This window comes from Eschrichtius robustus, chromosome 20, assembly GCF_028021215.1.
Source record: "Eschrichtius robustus isolate mEscRob2 chromosome 20, mEscRob2.pri, whole genome shotgun sequence".
NCBI lineage: Eukaryota > Metazoa > Chordata > Mammalia > Artiodactyla > Eschrichtiidae > Eschrichtius > Eschrichtius robustus.
Genome location: NC_090843.1, coordinates 24,553,430 through 24,568,301, shown reverse-complemented (window position 1 = coordinate 24,568,301; position 14,872 = coordinate 24,553,430). Strand labels below are relative to the sequence as shown.

General features: G+C 58.1%; 1 protein-coding gene across 2 annotated transcripts; it reads left to right on the top strand.

Annotated features, from left to right (window-relative positions):
* The first annotated feature begins 282 nt into the window (after positions 1-282).
* On the top strand, positions 283-14,314 carry XYLT2 (xylosyltransferase 2). Of its 2 annotated transcripts, none has more exons than XM_068530401.1 (11): positions 283-479; positions 7,027-7,516; positions 7,797-7,972; positions 8,272-8,474; positions 8,922-9,002; positions 9,200-9,416; positions 9,501-9,677; positions 9,948-10,210; positions 10,498-10,693; positions 11,258-11,591; positions 13,125-14,314. In XM_068530401.1, the coding sequence occupies exons 1-11, from the start codon at positions 345-347 to the stop codon at positions 13,445-13,447; spliced, it is 2,595 nt and encodes an 864-aa protein (XP_068386502.1). In that variant the 5' UTR covers positions 283-344; the 3' UTR covers positions 13,448-14,314. The 2 variants fall into 2 exon arrangements, with proteins under 2 accessions (XP_068386502.1, XP_068386503.1); XM_068530402.1 differs by lacking the exon at positions 283-479 and adding an exon at positions 863-2,246.
* Positions 14,315-14,872: the final 558 nt, after the last annotated feature.

Below are 14,872 nucleotides of genomic sequence, written 5' to 3'. Positions count from 1 at the left end.
TGGGCTTGCCGTCCAGGAGGAGGTGAGCACACGCAGAAGCTGGGGCACTGACCAAGACGGGGAAGGGACCACCCGGGAAGCGAACCCGGCGCGAAAGGCCCACAATCCACCCGACGCGCTGGGCAGCGGAGGCCCACCGCTCTGTAGGCCCAGGCTCCGCCCCTGCCCCACAGGGGGCGGTGTTTCGGGCCTGCGGGCCCCGCCCCCGCCCCGCCCCGCCCCGCCCCGCCCCGGCGCGCGCCAGGCGCTCCTTGCTTGGGGGTAGCCGGCTCGGCCCGAGCCCGTGCGCGCGCCCGCGGCCGGGTTGCAGGGCTGGGCGCGCGCCCCTCGGCCCGGGCAGGAAGATGGTGGCGAGCGTGCGGGTGCAGAAGCTTGTGCGGCGCTACAAGCTGGCGATTGCCACGGCGCTGGCCATTCTGCTGCTGCAGGGCCTGGTGGTGTGGAGCTTCAGCGTCCTGGAGGACGACGAGCCGGGCGAGGTGCTACGACGGCCGGGCGGGCAGGCGGGCAGGCCGGGCGCGGGGGCGCGCGGGGTCCTGGAGGGGATGCGGCCGGCCCCGGCCGGGGAAGTGGGGCACGGGCCGCTTGCGTGTCGCGCGCGGGCGGCCGCCTGGGTCGGGGCCTCGGACCCCTGGAGCCCGGTTCCCAGGCGGGCCCGGGGGCCTACGCGCGGGGGCTGTGCGTGACCCGGAGGACAGGGCCGCGGGCCGGCAGGGGCCCGGGGCGGGAGGAGCGGGTCTTGGTGGGGTGGTCTGCAGCCCGGGGAGCAGTGAGGGTCAGGCGCGGGTGCGGGGGGAGCGGGGCCGGGAGGCGGGGCTGGGCCCGAGCCTGCTCGGAGGTGGGGAGCCCCAGGCCAAACTTTCTGAAGTTGGGAGGGGGCGGGAGTGTGCGCGCCGTGGTCGGAGGACCGGGACCGAGGGACCCCGGGCAACCGCGCCCAGCCGCCCCTCAGGGGCAGTAGTAGCCAGTGAAGAAGTGGAGCCTGGGGGTGGAACTCAGTGTGGCAACTGAGGAGAGAGGGAGTGACCCCGAGGGAGAGAACTGGAGTGTCCCTGAGACGTGGCTTCCTCAGCCAAGGGTCTGAAGAACCTGCATGGGTCTTCAGGAGAGGATGGCAGGGGAATTGAGCTGGTGAGGGGGCCTCAGGACATTAGGGAATTGGGGACTCGCCCCCTCTGACTCTAAGGGAATGGGGACAGCAGCAGCTGGTTTAGCAGAACCCCAGGCCCTGGAGCAGGGGCAAACCCCATCTTGCTTAATCCCCAGGTCCTTGCTCTGAGGGTCTCACTCACTCTTGGCTGATGTGGTTTCAGCTGGAGGCCCAGACGTGTCTTCCCCAGTGTGGTCAGGAGGGTCCAGTGGTGTCTGAGACCATCCTGGAAGGTTGGAGAGGATAGGCCAAACCCTGGCCCTAAGCTGTGGGCCAGATGACAGGGCTTCCCTGCCCCCACCCCTTGGTTCTGGTGCCTCTAAGGCTCTGAGCCAGACACTCTGCTTGCCCCGTCCTCTTGGGCCTCTCCACCTGGCAGGGTGAAGGCCAAGGGAGCCCTGATGTCCTCTTCCCCTTCCTGCATATGGGCGGTCTGGAAGGCCTGGTGTGGAGACTGGGAGAATTGCTGCTTTTGCCTTTTTTTGGGAGAACCAAGAGACTAGGATGGTGAAGGGAGCTGGGACAGAGTCACATGAGACCATAACTCCAAAAGGAGCTGAGGTTGGGGTTGGGGGAGGCTGGCTCTGTGACATCCGAAGGGCATGAGCTTGTTCTTTGTGGTCCAGTAAGTAGCAGGAAGGGGAAGAGAGTGTATGAAGATTTTTTGGGCAGATGAGACATTCTAAGATGGAAAGGGCTGCCAAGGAGTTAGGGAGCCCTCTGACCCTGGAATATGTGAGCAGAGGCCAGTGAGCACTTTGGGGAGGGGCATGGCAAAGCATCAGAGGCTTCCCAGAAACAAATCTCTGGATGGGATGAGAGATTGTCCAGGCCTCAAGGTCCCTGCTGCCCTGCCTCCAGCCTGGGGTGGAGAACTGGTGCAGTAGAGTGCTTGGGATCCTGCCTCCGCACCTCCTCCTCCAGCTTCCTAGCAGAACCTGATAGGGGAATCCCTGGACTAGAATGGGAAAAAGATCCTTGATGACCTAAAGGCTGTGTAGTCCAAGCAGCCATTGAGGCTTGGATCCCTTCAGCAGCCACCTCAGTTGGACCATCCCACTTCACCATCCTACGTCCTATTCCAGCGCTGCTACTGGTAAGTGGTGTGACCACTGGCAAATCGCCTAACCTCTTTTGCATCCTCATCAGTATCCGCGCCCCAAGGATGGGGGCAATAATAGCACCTCTCTCGTTGGGTGATGCCTGTGAAGTATTTGCAGGAGTTGCTGGCCCATGCTAAATCATCAGTAAATAACTCCTATTATTATTTCAATACTGCACAGTGGTAACAGGGGTTCATTCATTCAGTCAGTCAGTCATTCATTCAACAAATACTTATTAAGTCCTCCTTCATACCAGGCACTGTGCTAATCCTGGGGATACAAAAATAAATATACCAGACGAGGTCTCGGCCCTCGTGGGCAGACAAGGAGAGACTGACAGTGAAAAGGAAACTCAATAACAAGAGGGCTGGTTTAGATAGGTGGTTGGAGAAGGCGTCTGCAGGAATTGGCCTGTGAGTTGAAAGACCCAGTCAGCCTGGGGAAGAGGTAGGCAGAGTTCAGGCAGAAGGCCCTGCGGAGAATGGGCTTAGCTGGGTTCCTTCAAGGAATGGAAAGGAGGGTGTGGTGCGATCCCTGGAAGAAGGTTCAAGAGTTAGTCCAGGGCACATCCTAGAGCCCGCACTAAGAGGCTGGGGTTTTATTCTAAGTGGCTCTAAACTAAAGGGGTCTAAGCAGCGATGGGTGAGATGTGCATTTAAGAGGCACGCTCTGCCCATCTGTGAGGGCTAGACTGGAGACCAGAGATGGCCATTAACATCCAAAGAGGCATTTTATGGTTTTCAAAGCTTTTACAAACATTGTCTCACCGCTTACTTTAAACGCAGTCTGAGAAGTCCAAAGTGGTGGGGTGTGGGATAAGCATTGCTGTATTCTCTGTCTCCATGGCCCAGAGAAGGATTCCAAGGAGAAGCTGCAGAGCCAGGAAATGGCAGAGGACTTTGAATTCCTCCTCAGTGGGGAGAGGGGGCCTCGGAGGCCAGACTGCCTCCAGGCAGGTGTCTTAGGGCCAGTCCCCATCCTCAGTAATTAGAGGGGACTCTGACCTCAGGGGTGACTGGGGGCAGCTCCTCTAGGGGCACAAATATGGGACCTGCTGCTGCACATATAAACACTCTTGGGGTGTTTATATGTGGTGGGGGCTGGCCGACCACCAGGAGCCCCCCTCCCAGTTCCTCACTGCTGCCTTCTGGTCCCCCAGCCCCCTCTGAGATTGTCCTTCTCAGGGTCAGCCAGCTCCCTGCTGCAGTGCAGGGCACCAACATGCCCATCTCTTCCCACATCCTATCCCCCACCACAGCGGGCCTGGCCCTGTGCCCTGCCCTCCCGACCAGCTTCCTCACTCGCTGATTCTGACTTCCATCTTGAGAGCCCACAGCTCCTCTGCCATCTCCACCCACCTAAGCCTGAGAATGTCTTCCTCTGCCCGCTGTGTGGCCAGGTCCGACATCACCAGGCTGATGTATGCTCAGTTCAGTGGGGCTGCAGCCACTTTTCCTGAGGGCTTTCCAGTCCAGGGTGCCCTCCCCAATGTGGGTAACAGATTGGGATCTGCTGGTTCCTCCCCACCTGCCCTCGCCTTTGCAGATATCTCTTCTCAGATGGAGATAGACACCCCTGGCTCTCACTGGGCACCTCCCAAGAGGGCTGGTTGGGTGCCAGGCACAGAAGGCTGGGGTGCCAGGGTAGGGGTGGGGCACTGGCCCTAAGGCACTTGCCGTGCTCTGACAGAGGAGGAGAGGGGGGTCCTAGGGAGGGGAGGGACAGGGAAAACTCAAACCGATGGTCCGAAGTATCTGAAGGCCTTTGCTTCTCTCCTGACTTCACGTTTGACTCTTTCCTATTCTCCTTCCATTAATAATAATAGTAAGGATGACAGCATTTACTGAATGCTGAGCCTATGCCAAGAGCTTTTCATTCATTCACTCATTCATAAATTCATTCATTCAACAAATATTTATTGAGGGAATTCCCTGGCGGTCCAGTGGTTAGGACTCTGCACTTCCACTGCTGAGGGCACAGGTTTGATCCCTGGTAGGGGAACTAGGATCCCACAAGCTGCACGGCGCTGCCAAAAATTTTTTAAAAAGAAAATATACATATATATATATATATATATATATATATATCGTGTCTCCCATTGCCAGACATTCTTCTGGGCTCTAGGAATACATCACTGAACAAAACAACAAAAAGCTTTGTCCTCGTGGACATTACATTCTTGTAACGGGAGAGACATAGAATAACACAATATACATTTATACATGTAAATACATTATAGGATGAGAGAAGGTAATAAGTGCTATGGGAGAAACAAAGTGGAGGCTGAGGGAGAGCTGGAGTTGTAAATACAGTGGACAGGGGGGCCTTCCTGAGAAGATGCCACCTGAGCAAGGAATTGGAGGCAGGGGCTGTGGGGACATCTAGGGGAGAGCATTCCAGGCACAGGGGACAGTGAATGCCAGGTGGGATGGAGGGACGCGGAGAAGGCCATTAAGGCTGGAGGAGAGTGAGCCTGAGGAGAGGGTAGTAGGTGAGGTCAGAGGAGGGAGGAGCAGAGGCGGGGGAGCCAGACACAGCTCACATCGCCTTTGTAGGTTCGTGGGCTTTGTCCTCAGAGGGGGAACCGTGGGTGGTTTCAAGCAGAGGAGTGGGGAGATGGGACTTGTTTTAAAGGAAACACTGGCTGCTGTGATGAGAGTGGACTACAGGAAACCAGAGTAAGGGCAGGGCTTCCAGGCAGGGCTGGTAATGATGGAGGCAGTGAGAAGTGGTCAAATTCTGGATGTACTTTGAAGGGAGCCCCAACAGGAGGTACTGATGATGGAGTGTGAGGGAAACAAGAGTCGAAGTGATGCCCCTAAGTTTTTGGCCTGAGAGACTTGAAGGATGGAGAGGTCATTAACTGATATGGGGAAGACTGAAGAAGGAGCCTATTGGGGGAAGATCAGGAGTTCGCTTTTGGATTTGTGGGTTGACAGGTCTATCAAGCTCCCAAGGGAGGCATCAAGGAGGCTGGCAGTTAGACACCTGAAGGTTCAAGGGAGCGCTCCAGACCAGAGAGAGAAATCTGGGAGTGGATGGAGTTAGGAGGCTGAATGAGGTCACCTGGGGACCTAGGACAAGGCAAGGCCCCAGGGTGGCCTTGGGAGATAAGGAAGGGTCGGCCAAGAAGACTGATAAGGAGTGGCCACGGAGGCCACACCAGGGAAACACCAGGAGGGCATCCTGGAAGCTGAGGGAGGAGGGTGCTTCAGAGGCTGTGGTCCAGTGAGTCATGCTGCTGGAAGGCCAGGCCAGAAGAGGACTTGCACAGAGAGTGTTGAGAGAGGAAGGGGACAGCTGGTGGCGCCAGCTCTTTCTAGCTGCACTATCTCATGCTCTATCTCATTGGACACTCACACTTCCCTCCTGTATTTTAAAGCTGAGGGAACCTGCTCAGAGAAGGTAGGTAACTGTGGGGGAGTGGCAGAGCCGGGCAGGGAGCTCTGGTGACTTCAGAGTAGTCACACAGTGCCTTTCACTCCTCCATCCTTTCCGTGTTTCATCCACCTGACACCAACCAGACATCCTATGTGCCAGCTACTCCGCCGGGCACTGGGGTAATGGGGCTGAAATGACAGCCTCTCCCCAAGGAGTTGGTTGGGTAGAAGAACGTCCCACCCTGGGGCAAACGGGATGGCTTCACACAAGGAGACTCAGGGCTGGATCTTGAAAGATGGATGGGATTTGGTCAGGCAGGGAAATTGGGGAGGGGGGGGGGGGCGTCACAAAAGGGGGACAGGGAGAGCTGGGAAGAGGGTGGGTATACACACTTTCAAGTGTGACCGGACCATTAGGGAAGTGCCTGGGTTTGAGAAGAGGCTGTAGGAGCCAGGAAGCAGGGGTGGAGATACTGAGGCGCAGCACTCAGCTTTCCCTTCGAGAGAGACCCTGCCACAAGGAGCAGTGAGTTGCCAGCCTGCAGCTGCAGGTGCCTTCAGGCTCTGCCTCAGCCGTCCAGCCATGGCCAGGCACCTCCTGGGCCACCCCCAGCAGTGGTACCACGGCTCCCATCTCTAGGCTGTCTTTGCCCTGGAGCTTCCCACTAGATGGGAAGCCGAGCTGTCGTCTCAAGCTCTTCCTTCCCCCTCTTTGCACAGATGTCAGGCCGGCTTGGCTATCTGAAGGCTTTCCCTGCTGCTTCCTGCTCCTGCTTCCTCATCATCCAGAGTGTGACCCCCCACCCCCCAGTGAATCTCTTGCACTCTGACTCTCTCTTGGTCTCTGCTTCCCAGAGAACCTGACCAGTAATGGGGTCTCAGATTTCACCTCTGTCCTCCCCACCAGGCAAGACCCCTTTGCTCTGCCGTGGCCTCAGCACTCCCACGCGGAAATACTGTAGTCAGTAGAATGCTTTCCTTCTGAGGAGCACCGTCTCTTCCCAGTCAGGCCCGGGTGGGAGTGCTAGGTGGACACCCTTGTCTGCAGGGTCTTTGCATGTTTCTCTTACGATATATGTGGATATTCATTTTCATAGTTGCTGAAAAAGAAAGTGGTATCTGAATCCAAAGCACAAAAGAGATTCAGTGCCCTGTGATCTGTGTGATCGTGGGGCGTGGGTGCGATGGTGCCTTGCGGGAGGGCGACATTTCCTCCGCTGGCTGGTCAGGGAGGCCTCCCAGCAGAAGTGCGGTTTGTGCAGAGTCCTCAGGCAAACAGTGCTTTTCTAGATCAAGGGTGGCAGGGGCTTCTAGGCCTGAGGCCCAGCAGGAAGCTGAAGGAGCTGGAGGAGAGTGACTGTCCCAGTGACTTGTGTCTGCCTATCTTTTACAGAAAGGAAGGCAGAAGAAGCCACGGCCGCTAGACCCCGGTGAGGGCTCCAAGGACACAGACAGTTCAGCTGGGCGGCGGGGCGGCGCGGGCAGAAAGCATGGGCGCTGGCGGGGCCGTGCTGAGAGCCCCGGCATGCCCGTGGCCAAGGTGGTACGGGCAGTAACCAGCCGGCACAGAACCAGCGGGCGGATCCCCCCCACCCCGCCCCCAGAGGCCCCAGGCCGCCAGAACCTGAGTGGGGCAGCGGCCGGGGAGGCGCTGGCTGGGGCGGCTGGCTTCCCACACGGAGACACAGGGAGTGTGGAGGGCGCCCCCCAGCCCACAGACCACAGCTTCACGCCCAAGTGCGAGATCGTGGGCAAGGACGCTCTGTCTGCACTGGCCCGGGCCAGCTCCAAGCAGTGCCAGCAGGAGATTGCCAACGTGGTGTGCCTGCACCAGGCCGGGAGCCTCATGCCCAGGGCTGTGCCCCGGCACTGCCAGCGGCCTGGTAAGAGACAGGCATGGGCAGAGAGGTGGCAGCCCGGGAGGGAGCATGGCATGGACCCTCACCTCCATGACTCAGGGATGAAAGCTCAGAGGGGCTCACGTTGCTGCCCAAGTTGGGTGACGAGTGCACTAAGTGGCAGAGGTGGAGCTGGGGCCTAGGAGCAGCGGGCTCTAAGTGCAGGGTTCCTCCTTCGGAAGGCAGGCAGCCCCCTCTTGCCATCTTGTCTCCACCCTGTGACCTGGGGCCAGACCTCACCGACGCCCCTGTTCTCCACTCTCAGGGAAGATGAGCCCTGGCATCCAGTGGGACGACGTTCGGGCCCAGCAGCCCGCGGATGGCCCCCCAGTACGAATCGCCTACATGCTGGTGGTCCATGGCCGCGCCATCCGCCAGCTGAAGCGTCTCCTCAAGGCTGTCTACCATGAGCAGCACTTCTTCTACATCCACGTGGACAAGGTGCCTACTGTGGCCGGGGAGACCAAGGGCATCTGAGCAAGTAGAGCAGAGACTCAGAAGGTCATAGACAGACAGTGTCTCTGACCTGCTCGGGTGGCCCAGAGATAGGGGAACAGGGGATGGGGGAGCAGCCAGCACCAGGTGACATGGCTGCTTTAGAGCTGGAGCCCTGGCCTGTGCTCTCTCCATTCTGTGACACTTGTACTGTGCTCTGGGGTGGGGCGGAGTGGGAAGGTTGTCATGCTGGGGGTCCATCTTCCACTGCTGAGTTTCCACCACCGCATGCCCACTTCCCACAGCGCTCCAACTACCTGCACCGAGAGGTGGTAGAGCTGGCCCGGCAGTATGATAACGTGCGGGTGACGCCCTGGCGCATGGTCACCATCTGGGGCGGGGCCAGCCTGCTCAGGATGTATCTGCGGAGCATGCAGGACCTGCTGGAGGTGCCCGACTGGGCCTGGGACTTCTTCATCAACCTCAGTGCCACTGACTACCCGACCAGGTGTGGGGTGGTGCTATGAGCCCTGAAGATGGGAGGGGGGCATGTCAAGGCACTCGGGGTTCAAGGGTCCTGATGGACTCCTTCCCTCCCCCAAGCCTCATTCTGGGATCTGCGTAGCTCAGACATGGTCCCTTGGCCCCAGCAACGTTTCAGGGGAGGAGTTGGTGAAAGATGATGTGAGGATTGAGAGTGACAAGAGATGGGGAGGAGGAGGAGCCAGAGGTCTGTACTGGGGGTCATGGGTCGGACAGCAAGGGGTGGAAGAAGGATGGGGAGGTCTTCCTCAGGGGCCTCAGATGCCCACCACCCCAGAGCATCAACCTGGAGTAGGTCACTTGGTCAGGACGACTCTCAGTGAGAAAGGAAGGGGCCAAGGAGTAAAGTCACTCTGGGCCAGTGACTGAGCCACTGTCACACACCACTACCCACATCCCATTTCCTCTCCAGGACCAATGAGGAGCTGGTAGCTTTCCTGTCCAAGAACCGGGACAAGAATTTCCTCAAGTCGCATGGCCGGGACAACTCCAGGTGAGGGGGTCGGGGAGGAGGCCCTGGTCCTGGAGTCTTGCCACAAGCCCTCCCGCACAGGGGGCTCTGTGGCCCCAGCCTTGGGTTGCAAAACCTCCAAACCAATCACAGATTAAGGAGCACTAGTTCCTGGAAGGATGAGAGCCTGGATCCCACCCTGCAAAACCCTCAGCCACGGGCCCATCTGCCTGCCACAGGTTCATCAAGAAACAGGGCCTGGACCGGCTCTTCCATGAGTGCGATTCGCACATGTGGCGTCTGGGCGAGCGGCAGATCCCAGCGGGCATCGTGGTGGATGGCGGCTCTGACTGGTTCGTGCTAACGCGCAGCTTTGTGGAGTATGTGGTGTACACAGACGACCCACTTGTGGCCCAGCTACGTCAGTTCTACACGTACACGCTGCTCCCAGCCGAGGTGGGTGACCGGGCCCACACCCAGGCCAAGAGGGCGCGTGGTGGGTGCCCCAGCTCACCCTCCACCCTGCCCTGCCACCCGCAGTCCTTCTTCCACACGGTGCTGGAGAACAGCCCAGCCTGCGAGAGCCTCGTGGACAACAACCTGCGGGTCACCAACTGGAACCGCAAGCTGGGCTGCAAGTGCCAGTACAAGCACATCGTGGACTGGTGCGGCTGCTCCCCCAACGACTTCAAGCCACAGGACTTCCTGCGGCTGCAGGTGCTTCCCTGTGACCCCCAATCTCTGCCCCGTGATAGGGCCTCACCCCAGCTTTCGCCAGGTGCTTTCCAGTCAGAAATGATCCAAGGTGGTCCAACCAGAGAATCTGGGGGCCCCTCGCTGGGAGCAGCCCTCAGGGGTCGGGGGCTACACTGGCAGCAGGAAAGGCCCTGGGAGGCTGATCTCCAGGCAGTGCTGGGAAGGGCGCCTCCCCTGCTGTGCTCTCTGGGACCTCCAGACCCCTTCACCCTCCTTCCCTCTTCGCTCCAGCAAGTCTCCAGACCCACCTTCTTCGCCCGGAAGTTTGAGTCGACTGTGAACCAGGAGGTGCTGGAAATCCTGGACTTCCACCTATATGGCAGCTACCCCCCCGGCACTCCAGCCCTCAAGGCCTACTGGGAGAACACCTATGACGTGGCCGATGGCCCCAGTGGGCTCAGTGATGTCATGCTCACTGCTTACACTGCTTTCGCCCGCCTCAGCCTGCGCCACGCCGCCACCGCTGCGTCCCCACAGGCCAACCCACTCTGCAGGTGAGACCTCCTTCTGACATTTTGCAGACCCCCAGTGTGTAGTGCCTTACGAGGAGGCCAATCAGAAAGAGACAGCCCCTGCCGCCAGGGAGCCCCCAGTCTGAGGCAGGGAAAAATGCAAACAAAACAAAGGCGGCAAAAGCCAGGCACATAGGCTCTGTGGGTATGAGATCTGGGGCAAAGAAAGCACCTGGGGATGGGACACCCCAGAGCCCCCTCCCTGGGACTCCAGGCCAAGTCAGGTGTGCTGATGGCATCTCCCTTTCTCCCTGCTGGAACCTTCTTAGGTTTGAGCCCAGGGGCTTGCCGTCCAGCGTGCACCTGTATTTCTATGACGACCATTTCCAGGGCTACTTGGTGACGCAGGCGGTGCAGCCCTCAGCCCAGGGGCCGGCAGAGACGCTTGAGATGTGGCTGATGCCCCAGGGGTCGCTGAAGCTGTTGGGGCGCAGTGACCAGGCCAGCCGGCTCCAGAGTTTGGAGGTGGGACAGGTCCTCCCCTTGCTTTCTCCTGTCCCCCAGCAAGACTCGGGGTAGTGGGGAGAGAGGGACAGACACTTAGGGAGGGCTAAGGACTGGGTTAGGCCTTTCAGAAATGGATTCACGGGTCCTCTTTCCCAGTGATGGCAGCCTTGGGATGCACAGAGGACATGCAGTCAGCAGGGAGGGGACTTTGGTTCCACTACAATGCAAGCCCAGTCTTCTAAACTCCAGGGATTTTCTGCTAAAGGGACTTGGACATTCCATTCGGGCCAGAAGATTAGGCTTCTGAGTGTCTCCTTAGCGTGGGGATGGTCTCTGAGCAGGGCTTCGAACCTCATCTCTGCCTTACTGCCCCCAAAACTTCAGAGCAGGTCAGAACAGGAGCCTAGAACGAATCTCAGAGCTTAGTAAAGAAATCCTAGTCTGAGCCCATCATTTTGCAGAGAGGGAAACTGAGGACCAGAAAGAGACAGTGACTGGCCTGAGGTCACACAGGAATTAGAGGTAGCAGCAGGTAGAGAGGACTTTACCTCGGCTCCTGCCCAGCTGCCTCCTTTCCTACAGGTTGGCACCGAGTGGGACCCCAAAGAGCGTCTTTTCCGGAACTTTGGGGGGTTGCTGGGGCCGCTGGACGAGCCTGTGGCCATGCAGCGCTGGGCCCGAGGCCCCAACCTCACAGCCACTGTGGTGTGGATCGATCCCACCTATGTGGTGGCTACATCTTACGACATCGTGGTAGACGCGGAAACCGAGGTCACGCAGTACAAGCCCCCACTGAGCCGGCCCCTGCGGCCAGGGGCCTGGACTGTTCGACTGCTTCATTTCTGGGAACCCCTGGGTGAGACCCACTTCCTCGTGCTGCCCTTGACCTTCAACCGCAAACTACCTCTCAGGAAAGGTAAGGATCTAGTTTCCAAATGATGCCCAGGAGCCAGGCCGAATAGGATTTGCCAGACAGGTGACCCCAAGAAGCTGACCATCAGAGTAGGGGAAGGGGACGGGTTGTGGCCTTGGTCATTCATCTGTAAGCATCCCAGGGCCTTGCACTGTGGTATGGTGCTTTGGAGTTAGGCAGACTTGGCTCTAGAACACAGCTCTGACACTTTAATTAGGCTTTTATCCTTGGCAAATTACTTGGCCTTCCTGAGCCTCAGTCTTATTACATGTAAAGTAAGAGTAATACAACTGTTAGAGGCCTCCTGGGTGCATGGAACACAGATCCACTCAAACTAGCTCCAGTGAAAAAGGGGAAATTATTGGGAAAATGCAGGGCTCTCCCCCACAGAACCTAGGAAATGACTCAGGTCCCAATGGGACCCAGAGGTGCTTTCTGTCTCTCTGGGGCCACCTTGTCCCTCATCCTGTGCTCTGTGTATCAGCCTCGGGTTCTGGTTTCTCAGTATATTGATACATGGCCTCTCAGTACAACAGAGACTGACCAGGGTCTCTTGGTCTACAAGTTCCACATTCTTAGGACAGCAAATCTGATTGGCCATCCTCCCAGTCCATCGGTAGCCAGGTGGGCAGGGTCACATGGCCCTCCACCCACTTGGCTGAGGATAAGAGAGCAGACTCTGAACACAGGCAGAGGCTGCAGGCTCCTGCAAGGGGGCCCTAGTACAAGTAACTACCCCCTGGGAGATATTAGGAATGAGTATGTGGGTAAAAGTGGCTGGTATATAGTAGGCGCTCAATAAGTAGGTAGATGTTTCCTTCTTCCAGCCACATCCTATCACAGAGAAGGTGGGTCAGAGCAGAGGTAACCCAGAGGAGGACGGGGTGCTAGGGTGGGGCAGCGGCTGGGGCGGATCAGAACAGGCAAGCTGTGCCCTGCTCTCCTAGGACTCATAGCCTGATGGAGGAGACGGGGCGGGAGAGGCAAGCTTGACAGCAGGAGGGTATGGGAGCCGAGCCTTGAAGGAGCTGGATTTTTATAGACAGAGAAGGGTATTCTAAACTGAGGGAACAAAGTTAGCAGGTGTCTGGTGCGTGAGGGGAACAGAGGGTGGAGGGCAGTAAGATGCCAGGGGGTGGTGGGAAGGAAGGCTGGCAAGGTAAGCAGGGCGCCACAGCTGGAGAGCCTGAGTACTAGGCTTCTGAGGGCTCTGGGAACCACTAGAGGTGGTTGAGAAGGGGCATGGGTGACACAAACCAGACCATTACCGGAAAGTAACCTTACGTTCTAAGGTGCCTTGAACCCACTGTTTTACTTAATCCTCAAGTCAGGAATTCAGGGATTACTGTCTTGATTTTATAAAACTAAGTTTTACAGGCACAGAAAATTCTGTGGATTAGCCCAGAGTCACTCGGCAAGATGCGACTCAGTGGTAGAGTTGGGACAGGAACTGGGGTGCCCAGACCTGACTCCCAGGGTCTGGCCTTCATGGAATCATTTGGGCGGGGCATGCTTACTCCTGCTCTGTACCCCCAGATGATGCCAGCTGGCTGCACGCTGGGCCGCCCCACAACGAGTATATGGAGCAGAGTTTCCAGGGCCTCAGCGGCATCCTGAACCTGCCGCAGCCAGAGCCCGCAGAGGAGGCTGCCCGGCTGCATGCGGAGCTCACGGGCCCTGCGCTGGAGGCCTGGACAGATGGGGAACTAGGTGGCTTCTGGTCTGTGGCCGGACTGTGTGCCGTGGGCCCCTCTACCTGTTCCTCCCTGGAGCTCTGCAGACTGACCAGCTGGAGCTCTCTGTTCCCTGACCCCAAATCAGAGCTGGGGCCTGTCAAAGCAGATGGACGACTCAGGTAGCAGGGTCCCAGCCAGCGCCTCCGGAAGACCCAGGGAATTGCACCTTACAGACGATGGAGGGATGTCCCCTTCATATGCAAGAACCAGAGGCCCAGGCAGTACACCTGTGTCAGCCATCAAGAACCTGTAGATGGCAGGGAAGGTGGGCTTAGTAGTTACCACCGCAAATGGCTCTGCTGGGGACCAGGATGTTGGCAGGAACATGGGGCGAAGGGCTCCAGCTTCCACAGGCCACTCTTCCTCACCTTCCCCTCTAATTTTTTTTTTTTTTTTTTTTTTTTTTTTAAGAAAAATGGGTAGTGGGGGGATGAACTGGAAACAAAAGATGTGCAATAGGGCTCGGAGCAGCCCCAGGAAGTGGGCCATGGCTCTGGGGAGCAGGGGCCTGACGAGCCCATCTGCTGCTGCTCTGGAGGAGGCTGGGCCTGCCTCGCTCTCCAGGGCCTCATCCCCCAGCCTTGGCCTGTGCTGCTCACTGCTGAGGCTCTGCAGGGGTCCAAGTGCTATGCCAGGCTCTGAGGCCTGGAGAACAGGTGATTTAGGGGAGCACTGCAGAGCTGGAATCTAATGGGTCAGCCTCTCCTCTTGTAGCCAGGGGACCGTAGAAGAGGGGGCGGGGTTGGCTCTAGGGCTTTCCAGCATCCCCTGCCCCTTGGTGGGAAAGCAGGGCACCAGGGCCTACTGAGACCATTGCGGAGTCTCCCAGGTACCCAGAACTGCAAGCAGGGCCTGGGGCGAGCCCTCATGAGCAGCATGGGAAGAAGACTCTGCCAGGGCTCTCAGAAGAACCTGGAGTAGCATTGTGCCTGAAGCTCAGTGTGAAGTCTGAAATATGCAACAGGAGAAATATATCTCTGTCTCTCTCAACTGAGCCTCTGTGTTTTTCCTCCTGGGTGTCAGAGAGCCATCACTGTTAGGCCCTCTTCTCCTAAAAGTCTCGGCTGGTACTTTGGCAGAAGGTGGAGGTCTCATTCCCCCAGAGTGGGAACAGTTTAGAATCCATCAAAGAGCTAGAAGGGACACAAGAACCCATCTAATCCAGATCCCTCTTTTTCTGAGGGGTAAACAGGCCCAGAGAGGCTCAGAGACTTCCTCATTGTCACCCAGTGGGCCAGCAGGAGACAGTTCTTCAGAGTCCTGACCCGGCACTTCCTCCCTTGCTGCCAGGCCAAGGCAGAGCCTTGCTTCTCCGTCTTTGGAGTCACCAGGGCCCATCCCAGAAGCCCTTGCTGTTTCCTGCCCAGTTCTGACTTACGGGGCAGCCTCAAGAAGGAGGCAATCCCAGCCAGGGCCTGGTAGTTACCATTGCCCCATTTACGAGCAGGAGCAGTGGTGGCATGGGTTCCTAGCCGCTGCCTTAGGACCTGGGAGGGCCACGTTGGAAAGGTTTGTCCAGCCTCCCTCCATTTCTCAAGCCCTTTCTCC